The 12,256-nt window shown below is 38.7% G+C and overlaps 1 protein-coding gene across 10 annotated transcripts in view; it reads right to left on the bottom strand.

Moving 5' to 3' along the window:
* The window catches only part of Rabgef1 (RAB guanine nucleotide exchange factor 1), a 65,378-nt gene that overhangs the window by 29,440 nt on the left and 23,682 nt on the right, over positions 1-12,256 (bottom strand). For all 10 annotated transcript variants that reach the window (XM_023714372.1, XM_023714366.1, XM_023714368.1 and 7 more), the window contains one exon: positions 11,949-12,115. In XM_023714372.1, the coding sequence (XP_023570140.1) occupies positions 11,949-12,115 (167 nt within the window). The remainder of the gene's footprint in view (positions 1-11,948; positions 12,116-12,256) is intronic.

Genomic DNA, 12,256 nt, shown 5'->3' with positions numbered 1-12,256 from the left:
CACCCAGTCAAAAATTACTAGGCAACAAATAAAGTACAACCTTATAAATGGATTAATACATAACAGAATGAGGAATATCAGAAATGATGCCTTTAGTAAACCAGAATGCTTAAATAGTAATTATAAATGCATTCAGTTCATAAGATAACATAGGAACATGATGAGAGAAATGGGAGATACAAGCAGCAGCAAACCAAACTTCTAGAGGTGAATACTACAACATCGGAAATAATAATTCACTAGAGAGCACATAAAATAATTCAAAATAAAAAAGAAAACTTGAAGACATAATGGAAGAAATTATCCAACATAAATGTAAAAGAAAAATGACCACAACCAACTGAACTAAGCATTGGCCGTCTGTGGACAATATAAACCATTTTGACTTTGGTACAACTGCAGTTTCTGAAAGGGAGAGGAAGCAAGGAAATATTTTAAAAGGTAATGAAAAATAATAATAACTGAACATTTTCCAAAAACTGATGAAAGGTGTAATCTACAGATGCAAGAAGTGGAAGAAACTCTAAGCACAAAAATCATGAAGAACCTTAAAACAAGATATGTCTTTTTTTTTTCTCTCTCTCTCCCCATACTGGTGACTGAAACCAGGGGCTTCATATCAAGCTACATCCCCAGCCCTCCTTTATTTTAAAATAGTGGCTAACTAAATTACTAAATTGCCCCAGTTGGGCTTAGAATTTACAGTCTTCCTACTTCAGCCTCCCAGGCTGCTGGGATTATAGGTACGCAGCACTGCACCTGATTTAAGACATAAACTGCTGAAAATGAGTAACATAAACAAAACCTTAAGGGATCTACTGAAAGAAACTTCAAAGGATCCTTAGGGGAACTGCCACAGGGAAAAGTCATATTACACACAAAATAACAAAAAAAAAAAAAAAAAAAAAAAAAGCAATGTAAGCAGATTTTTAAATCATTACTATCAGGAATCACACAAATCTGAAGATAATCAAGTAATGTTAATTAAGTACAGGCAAGAAAAAATCCTGCCAACCTGAAATGCTGTATTTAGCATAACATTTTTTTTTCCAGAAATGAAAGCTAAATACATACTTCTTCAGAGTTGTGAAAACTCACCGGTAGATCAACACTCAAGCAAGGTGAAGGGAGGCCTCCCGGTGAGGGAGATGACACCATGTATAAACACGTGATCTCAGAAGGCAGGCCAGCAGCAGTGGCCAGCAGAGTGGACAAGTGTGAAAGGCCTTATTATTTAAAATTTTTATTTGACAGATAATTAACTGCCTAAGCCTAAAATAATGGATTGTGAGGTTAATATCATGTAGAAAAATACAAAGCAGGGGAGGAAATACGAAAGTTATGTGGTATGTGTATGGTACATTATCTGAACGTAGATCAGTTAAAGATGTATTCTGTAAACCTCAGAATACAAAAATAAAAGAGCTGCATCTAAAAAAACTTATCCATTAAGTTCTTAATAAGTTATATTTTGTGTTAAAAAAAACAACAAATAACAGTGAAGATAAAGATATGTTCATAAAAGATAAAGATATGTTCATAAAAAATAATCAAAAAGAAGGCAACGCCAGGTGTGGTGCTACACACGGGCAGCCCCAACTGGGCTCTAGAAAGGCAAGGTGGAGAATGACAAGTTCGAGGCCAGTTCAAGGTCAAGTTCAAAGGTGGGCAATTTAATGACTTAGTCTCTGTGGCAAAATTTTTTTTTTAATTTTTAAAAATTCTTTTCTTTTAAAGGGCTGGGGATACAACTAGATAAAAAGGCCTTGGGCTCCCGATTATCAAAGAGAAAAAAATTTTAATATTGGTCTTAGCAATTTTCTATTGTTTTGTTTTGTTGTATATGTTTGCACTTTTATTTTATTGGAACATTTTAGATATACACAATGGCAACACTCATCCTAGAGAATTTGTACCTGTATCTGATATATCTTTTTTCTCATTCCCCTCCTCTCCCTTCAACACTTTTTTTTTTAGTAACTGATAAAACAGAAAATTTAAAAAATCAGTAAGAACAGAATACTTGAACAATGCTATCTACCATCACAGAATACCCAACAAAAACAAATACATATTCCATATGACAAAATAATGGTAATAACTTGCATACAGGAAATGTATACTACGTACTAATACTTTTATTAATGTTATTTTTTTTAATTTAAATTTTTTTTATTTTAACATTTAGTGTGTGTGTGTGTGTGTGTGGCCAGCTCAGCCCACCAGGGGGCGGGGCTGGCTGGCATGTGGTGCTGGGGATTGAACCGCGGTCCCTGCGTTTTGCTAAGCTTGTTCCAAGTAGGTGCTTTAGACCACTGAGCCATCTCTCCAGCCCCTATTAATGTTATTTTGACAAGTACTCACAAGCCCACCTAATACTTTTATGAAGTTCAGAAATTTAAATGATATTATACTTATTTAAGGGATAAATGCTAGAATTTGAACCCAGGTTTATACGCATTATTCCAAAATCTGAGCTCTCCAATGCAACAATTGTCTCTGCCTGACAAAGAGAAGCCTGCCAGCTCTTCACAGGACATCAGCGCCTTGCAAACTAGCCAAGGGCAGCTTTATTATTTTGTCTTGCTCACTCCTCTCCCCAAAGCCTTTTTTTTTTTTTTTTTTCAGAACCAGGGATTGAACTCAGGTCCTTGTGTTTGCCAGGCAAGCACTTATTCCACTGAACCATCTCCCCAGCCCCCCAAAGCCTTTTTTTAAGCACATAAGAGTTTACCCTGAGTGTCACGTGGGCAGTGTGTTTGTTTACTTACTATTCCAAGTGTCATTTGGGTAGCTGTCATTTCAACCAATTGATTCTTTTTTTTTTTTTTTTTGCGGTATCAAGGATTGAACTCAGGACTGAGCCACCTCCCCAGCTCCTCAACCAATTGATTCTTGTATTAAATACATTTGATAAAAATGTCATTTTCATATTTCTTGTTATATTACCTCATTAAAATTAAAGAAAAAATATGCAAGTTTTGGTCATCCTGCAATTTAAAGTAATGAGAATGAAAACTGGTTTTTTAAAACCTTTTAAAATGTAAATGAAAACTGTATTAGCTAGCTATAAATTACTAAAATTGTTAGTTGGCTATTTCTCTCCAACCAACCTTCCTAAAAATCAGCCCCTACTAAGACAACAGACATGTGGCTTATAGACAGACAGTGAAGGGGACACAGAAGTCATTTTGAATGGCCAATAGGTATCAGCGTGTAAGACGAAGGAAAAGAAGAAGGAAACTGGAAAAGAATTACTTCACTCACATCATAGTCACAGTTCTGGCTAAGGCCCAAATAGCAACTACCTGCTCTGCCACTTAAAAGTATCATATGTTTTAACACAGAAACAAAGCATGCATTTCAATTATATCCAGTCAACCATGATTACAAGCCTTCTATTCCCCACCTAAATAGTTTAAAAACTCTCTTAGCAGAACATACCGTCTGAATTTTTGTTTGTCTGTTTTTGAGACAGGGTCTCAATCTGCAGTTCAGGCTGGCCTTGAACTCACTATGTAGCCCTAGCTGGTCCTGAACTCACAGCAATTGATCCTCTTGCTTCAGTCTCCCGAGTGCTGGAATTACAGGAATAGCCCACCATGCCTGGCATTTCCTGAATTATGACAATAATATGTATTGTGGTCACTCAATAAGGATTTCCTATTTGTTATCATTTACATTAATCCTTAATAATTTTGTTAGGTAGATGGTTTTATTATATACATGAATAAACTGAGGCTAGAGAGATTAAATCACTAAGTACTCAAAAGTCACAGGCTAATAAGAGATGGGATTTGAATTCAGGTTTGCCTGTTTCCCATACCTAAATTCTTTTTTTTTTTTTTGCAGAACCGGGGATTGAACTCAGGCCTTTGTGCTTGCCAGGCAAGCACTTATTCTACTGAGCCATCTCCCTGGCCCTATGCCTAAACTCTTCATAAAAATACCATAATGTTGTTTTGTTAATGCAACATCTGTTTATTCCTATTTAAAACAACCAATGAGCCAGGAAAGGTCACATGTCCCTACAGTCTTGGCTAATCAGGAGGCTGAGGTTGAACCACTTGAACCCAAGAATTTAAAGGTAGGCTGGGCAACACAGCAAGACTCCATCTCAATCAACCAATCTAAATCAACCAGTGATCATCAACTGAGAACCTACTACAACAGGCTGCCTGAAAGGCAGACCACATAGTACATTAACAGATATTCTAAGTGGTCCTATGCAAGCAAAATCTTCACTGATAAGTTTGAGGAACAGTTAAGAGTCAAGATGATTAATGCCATTTTTAGTCTAGTAAAAAACATATTTTGTATATTATTTTTTTAATGTACCCAAGCCCTCATGTTTCTCAGATCACCTTAAGATAAAAGGAGAGCTCAGTAGCACATTACAGTTTTATTGTTATATTAATATAGTGAGAGGGAAACAGTCTGTAATTTAAGGAATATACACTAAAAGCCTTAGGATTTCCTGATAGGACTGTCTGTTGCTCAGAAAGAGCCTCTTTGTCACCCTGGGCCTGACAGCTTGCGGAGGGGCCTGGTCACAGGAAGAACCAGCGCTGTGATTAGAGGGTGAGCATGCTCAGCCCTACACTCTCAACTCTGGGGAGGGAAGAGAGGCTAGAGATTTTAAGTTACCAACGGCCAGTGAATTAAACAACCCTCACACTTACATAATGAAACATCCACAAAAGCCCTAAACAACAAAGTTCATACACCAAGGTGCTAGAAGGGCAGCATGCCTGGAGAGCACACACTCCCTTCATTAGTCTGTTGCTGGGTCATGTCTTTAATAACATATTGGAAAACATGCAAGTAAAGTGTTTTCCGGAGTTCTGTAGCTAACAACATCTGACATGTGGGGTTGCCTTGTACCTAGTGGGTGAAAAGTACTGGTGCCACAGACCTCCCAGGTGACAATGGGGACTGTCTTGTAACACTGAAAACCTTAACCTGCAAGTACCTCTGGTACTCTGAGTAGTATCAGAATTGGACTGAATTACTGAATACATCGTTGATGTCAGAGAACAAAAGACACCCGGTATTTGGTGTCAAGGGGAAGAAAAATTTAAAAATCTCCTAGTCTTAGGCAGCGAAGGTCAGAAAGACACCACATTCTAAATGTAGCTGGCCATCCATATGCATATGTCCTGAATCCTCAAAGTGAGATGAACTGCACAGGTACTAACTTCTGTCTCTTGTCATGATACCCTAAACAACACAGTACAGGCTAATAGCTATTTATACAGTATTTACATTATACCAGGTTCTGTAAGTCCCCTGCAGGTAAGCTCAGCATAGGGGAGGACTGTGCAGGTCCTATGCAAATACAGTCACTTGCTACCCGACACCTGAGCATTGGCAGGCTCTGGCACACTGGGGGTCCTGGAACAATACCCCGGACTGAAGGGAAGGACCGTGTATCCTACTTGGCACAGTATACAAGGTAAGTCATAATATGAATCTCATAAGAAAAGATAAATAATGTTCAGAGTAAAAAAAAAAAAAAAAAAATGCAACCAGAGTCAAATAGAAAAATAATTGCAGGGGGCCTGGCCCTAGCTCAGGCCTTTAAGTGGCTGCTTCCACAAAGCTGTCAGCCTCAGGTTGCTGGAGTTCGAACCTCACACCTCTCCAGCTGGCCAAAAGTGCCCTGAAGGCATTCGAGGAAAAAAAAAAAAAAAAAAAAAAGAAAAGAAAAATAATTGCAAAAACAGATACAAGTATAAAATTGGTTCCAAATTTAGCTTTGGGAATCACAAGTTGCCTCAGATTCATCCAAGTGCCAAAGGCCCTCATGATTAAAACAGCAACTCATTAGTGATTCCTTGCACAATGTAATTAACACTAAGCCTCTATTTAGTTAACATCAGAAATGCAGGTCTTGGAATGGCATTGAATGCAGGAATATTAAGTTTATTTTGAAGAACTTCAGACTTACAGAAATACTGCAAGACTGTCACAGAGTTTCTTAATACCCTTAACACAGATTCACAAAATTTTAACATAAAACTAAATGTCTTACATATTTTTTTTCAAAACTTGTCACAATAGATTTGCGTATACCATGATCTTTATTGCTTCATACAAGTATTCCCTAATAATAAAGATTCTTTTACATTATTACATAGTATACTTATCAAGTTCAGGAAATTTTACACTGATAATACTTAGTCTAAATCCATGTTTCAATTCTATCAATTGTTAAAACTTTTTGGGTTTTTTTTTTCCTTTCTTGATACAGGATCCAATTCAGGGACACACCATGAACTTTAATGTTTATACGTCCTAAGTCCCCCTTTAGCATGGAAATGTTCCCCACCCTTCCTTTGTTTTTCATGACTTAAATATTTTTTAAACTTTTTTTTTTAATGTATTTGGTTGGTACAGGGTCTAACTTCAGAGCTCAGACTCATAGTGATCCTCCTGTTTTCAGCCTCCCCAGCGCTGAGATTATAGGCATACACTAATACACCTAGACTCTGTAGCCGGCTCAGCCCGCCCTGGGGGTGAGACTGGCACGGTATGTGGTGCCTGGGATAGAACTCGGTCCCAGGCTGGCTTGAACTTGCCTAAGCAGGTGCTTTAGTCAGCTGAGCTATCTCGCTGGCCCCTCATGACTTAATTTTTTTTAAGAATACAGGTTAATTATGTTATTGAATGACCCTCAACGTGGCTTTGTCTGCTGCTACCTCATGGCTATTACCAGGTAATACATTTTACCTTAACTATTTCAGAAGTGATCTATAGGTACATGATGTCCTTCCTGCCCCCCTTTCTTAATTATTATTTCATCTGTAACTAACATGAAGGGGGAGTTAATGTGAGATCATGTTCATAACTTGTTCCTCAAGAAATTCCCTAATCTCACTTTACATTAGCATCTACTGACGACACTCACCTGAATAATTTCACTGTAATGATGAATGTTGTGTCCCTTATTTGTTTTCTATAGGTTTTTAATAGGGTCTTACTATGTAGCTCAAATTGGCCTTAACCTCACAATCCTTTTGCCTCAGCTCCCAAGTGTCAGGATTATATATGTGTGCCACTATGCCCAGGGAATGTCTTATTCATTTATTTATGTTATTAGTTGAATAGATGTTGTTATACATTCTTAATTTATTCAATAAGTTATATTCTAGTTCTTATTCAGTAACTCATATTGTACAACATTTGGCAGTAGGCAGTAGGAACCATTTCAAATTAGCTTTTGGGTCCTTTGACATCATCACCCCAAAATCTTGAGGGAGCCCTTACTTCCCAATCTAGCACCAGAATCACTCATTTTTCTAACACACTCTAGCTTACCTTAGGGAAGAACAGCACTTAGAACCTAAAGACAAGAGATTGGTGTTTGAATTCTGAAAAAAGAAAAGAAAAACTAGTCCTCCTAGGAGCAAAGTTTGTAAGAGAGGTACACAAAGCAGGAATGCAGGAACACACCTGTTGGCCCAGCACTCTGGGAGACTGAGGCAGGGGAGCACAAGTTCAGACCCAGCTTGCACAAGAGTGCAAGTCCCTGTGTCATAATAAAAAAAAAAAATAAGATGGGGGGCCAGGGAGATAGCTCAGTAGAATAAGTGCTTGCCTGGCAAGCGCAAGGGCCTGAGTTCAATCCCCAGTATGGCAAAAAAAAAAAAAAAAAAAGACAGGGCTGGAAATGGTGCTCAGTGCTAAGGCTCGGGGGGCATGAGAGGAGACTAAAAAACTACTAAAAACTGAAAATTAACTGAGTCTTAAAAAGTGTAAGTTAACTGAGAGCATCTATCTAGATTTAACAGGATGTAAAAGATATTCTTCAGGGCCGGGAGATGGCTCGTAGAGTAAGCGCTTCCCTGGCAAGCACAAGGGCCTGAGTTCAATTCCCGGTTCCGCCAAAAAAAAAAAAAAAATTCTTCAGATCCCTTAGAAGGTTATTAGTGTTTTGTTTGCACCCAAGTTGGTTGGTTCAGGTTAAAAGTTTTCTTTTGTGTTATTAATATAAGTAAAATATCAAGAGCATTGTGTATAAAGAAGTAAAATAAAAGGGCCAGCGAGATAGCTCAGCTTAGGACTAAAAAGCACCTGTTTAGGCAAGCGCAGAGACCGGGGTTCCATCCCCAGCACCACATGCTGCACCAGCCCTGCTCCCAAGCCACTGAGACCAGGCATAGTGGTGCACACCTGCAATCCCTGTACTGGAGAGGCTGAGTCCAAGCTCTGGAATGAGGCCCTATGCCACATACGTAAAAATAAGTAAGTAAAATAAAGAACACAGAAAACAAAAAGTCTATGTCTAATCCTGATATAATGAGTTTAAACTACACTTAGCAGGGCTGGGTATGTGGCCCAGTGGCAGAGCACTTGCCTAGCATGTGCAAGGACCTAGGTTTGATTCCCTGGTACTGAAAAGAGAAAAACAAAATGCACTTACTACAGGCTAACCCTGCCCCCACCCAACAAGCCAACAAGTAACCTGGCTGACATGAAAAGTTCATCTGCCAAGTTACACAGGGGAGATAAAGATTCAAGAGCATCTTCTTTCCAACCTGAAGTATTTTTAAATGCTTGAAGCTTTCTATATATAAAAACAACTACGAAAGTAAAAATCTAAGGTACAAATTTAGCAATTAAGATAAGGCCAACTGCCGGGGAGACAGCTCAGCAGCATGAGTACCTGCCGGGCAAGTGCAAGGTCCTGAGTTTGATCCCTGGTACCAAAAAAAAAAAAAAAGATAAGGCAAATTAATGAAGGAATATGAAAAAGTGAATATGATTCCCAGCTGCCAGATATGTAGGCCAAAACCAAAACCTCCCCAGACAACTGGGCACGGTGGTACACACCTGTAACACCAGCTATTTGGAAGATCATAGTTTGAGGCCAACCTGAATTATTTAGCAACACTTTATTTAAAAATAAAATCGAAGAAGGCCTGGGGATATAAATCAGAAGTAGAGGGGCCGGGGAGATGGCTCAGTAGGATAAGCGCTTGACTGGCAAACGCAAGAATCTGAGTTCAATCCCCGGTTCCGCAAAAAAAAAAAAAAAAAAAGAAGTAGATCACTTGCCTAACATGTACAAGGTCCTCGGTTCAGTCCTAAGTCACACACACATAGAGGCACACACACACACCCCTCCCCAGAAAACAGAATCAAAGCACTCCCACAGATAACTTTCCATGCCTCAAAGGTCACCCGCCTTTTTAGATACAAAAGTATTTTCAAAAGAAAAAGGTTAAAAATATTTTTTCTTTTTCTTTCTCTCTTTTACTGGGGATTGAATTCAGGTCCTTGCACTTGCCAGGGAAGCGCTTATTCCACTGAGCCATCGCCCCAGTCCCTAAAACTATTTTCAAAAGATAAAGGTTAAAAAGTATTCTGTATACAAGTTTTTACAATGAAAATTACAGGCCTTGGCCTGGATTATGAAGCTTCTTTTCATAATAAAATCCATACTACACAGAGGCTTTTAGGTCACTGAGGGAGTCATGAAAAATACATGACTATACACATGTATTTAGTACTTTTAGTACATGTATTTAGTACTATGTATTTAGTACTATTTAGTACATTTAGTACTTTTAGTACATGTATTTAGTACTTTTTACATATGAACTAGTTTTCTAAGGTACATACATACTTGAGGTAAAGAGGTAAAATGGAGAAAACTTGAACCGGGAGTTAGGGGACCTAAACTCTAACCCACCAATTCATTATATATCCTTGGGTAAACTAGTAAAACTTCATGGCTTTTCAGTGTTGCTTGTGCATTGGGGCAATTAAAGCGGATGGGTTTATAATTTTTTTTTTACTATTTTATCTGCTATAATAAATATATACCATTTCATAGCATAGCACAAATTTGTAAGGCTAATGGAGATGTGTCTACAGCAGGAAACAGAATTTAAACTATACAGGTATGGGTGGCTGTGATCAATGGCTTTGAACTTTTTATAAGCAGAGATTATTCCAACAGAAAGACCACTGCATTTTAAAATGCTAACACTTCTTGGAGATTATTGTTTGTTGGTGTTGGGCTCCACCCTATGCACACCAGCTCATTCAGTCCCACTGCGTGGCTCTGACAGGTATTACCCTCCCTCAGCACAGACAGGCCTCAGGGAGATTAGCCTGCCCAAGGTCAGGCAGCTACCTCACAGCAAAGCTGGGACTCAAACCAGGAGTGAGTCCAAAGCTATTCCTTTATCTACTCTACTACACCAACTTCTAATAAAGCCTGAGCCATGCAGAAAATAACTCCAAATTGATCATGTGACCAAAAAGATTAAAGGTGTATTTCTTTTTATTGTTATGAGACAGGGTCTCACTATGTTACCTAGCCCAGCCTTGAACCTCTGAGGCCAAGTGACCTTTCTGCTTCAGCCTCCCAAGTAGGTGGCCTGTGCCACTGTGACCAGCTAAATGTATTTCCTAAAGAGATGTCTGTATTTTTGTTACAGGCAACATCTCCTTTTAATAAAAGAAAAGACAGTAGCAATAGCCACTATGCCTGGAAGAATCTTAAGGGCAGTACTACTGTTGTGGAAAAATTCAGCTAGATAAACACAAGAGACCAAAAATGGGATCAAACAAGGCTTTTATTGCTGGCAGGACAACAACCTGATGCAAAATCAGAGAATGTTGACAGCCAGATAACTCTAGTGGGTTTTTATATACTTACAAGTAACCGAAATAACCACATTACCTCATTTTAGAATTTTACAAAAGGGGCTGGGGAGATGGCTCAGTGGAATAAGTGCTTCCCTGGCAAGCGCAAGGGTCTGAGTTCAATCCCCAGTTCCGCCAAAAATATAACAAAACAAAAATAAATAAATAAAATAAAGAACTAAATACAGGAAGGAATGAAGAGCAAAGAAAGTAGTGAAGTACTTGGGCAACATGAGTATGGGGAAAAGAATCATAAAAAATCTGCTAAAGAATTTTACAAAAAACGTTACAAGGTTTGTATTTCCCAGGGGTTTGTTAATACGGCTAAATTTTAGCTTACTTAATGTGTTTGTTCCTTAGTGAGCATTGGGCTTTTTTGTGTGGATTTAATGGTTTACTAAAAGGGAAGGGGGTGAGGAGTGAATTCACCTAAAGTTTAAGCGACTTCTAAAATGGAGTTAAGAAGAAAATGGAGTCTCTTGCCATATTGTTATTATTCATCCTCCTATCTTTAGCAGGCCAAACTACCCTGAGGTGGCATTTGGGCTACAAGAAATATGGCTCTGAAAAGACAGCTCCTCCCAGTCTGTCACCATCTTCAATGTACCTTGTAATTCCTAAGTAGCAACTTGAGGTTCAGAGATGGGGTGCTAACACAGATTCTCCTCTTGCTTCACATCAAGCCACTTGGATGGCAGGATGCCCATCGTGTCACTGACTACGCTCCTATGGCTATGCAGCATATAAGGAAGCAGGATGAACAAGGCCATCTACATACAAATCCATGTACTAAAAAGATACCTAATGAGTTACTTTCATGCCCCTAGGGGCACAGTGACCCTTTTCCTATCTGTTCTCCATACATTTCCCTATGACACAACTTGTCTTTCAGAAAGAAAGCCTCTCAGAGGACTCTCAAGCCTAGAAGTAGACACTTCTATCAGCTGCAGACAGTGAGGGCATCATACAAAGGGGACAAATAGAGACCCAAATACAAAACCACCAAAGATACAGTCACCCAGACAGGAATAGATTTTATAAAGTAGATATTTCAACTGTCTTTATTCCCCCGGTAGAATAAACAAGCTTCTCTAAAACACAATGACCTCCAATTAAAGACAGAATTACTCATATAATGTGTAGCCCCCAAGTTTAATTTTGGTTTCAAATCTGGGCTGGTGTTCCTTAAAAAAAGCTTATAAAAATAGAAAGCTGTGCCTACCATGTACACTGTGGATCTACTCTGTATCTCATTCAGCTGGAAAGAAAAAAGAGCAATAGAAAATTACCCTTCTTGGATCCAACCCTGGAGGAAGCACTGAAGAATTTCTTCACAGTGGTAACCTTTCGTGTCTTCTCATTGGTTTTCTTTTCTTCAAACTTGGAAAATGTGAGTGACTGGGCCCCTTGGCTATTCTGACTGCTGGCAAAGGCCTCCTCCTCCTCCCGCTGAAGCCTGAAATTGAAGAGAGGATTATAAATGATCTAGATAGCATCCAGGTCCCCCTTGTATCAAAAGGCTACTACTCACTTAATTCGGGATGATCTAAAAATTTTATGACTAGAGGCTACAAGCAACAAATAAATCTGAGGTCAC

The sequence above is a fragment of the Octodon degus genome, unplaced genomic scaffold (assembly GCF_000260255.1).
Source record: "Octodon degus isolate 3935 unplaced genomic scaffold, OctDeg1.0 scaffold00035, whole genome shotgun sequence".
NCBI classification, from domain to species: Eukaryota; Metazoa; Chordata; class Mammalia; order Rodentia; family Octodontidae; genus Octodon; species Octodon degus.
Note: the sequence above shows the minus strand (reverse complement) of the source record. Positions and strands in the feature narration are given on the sequence as shown.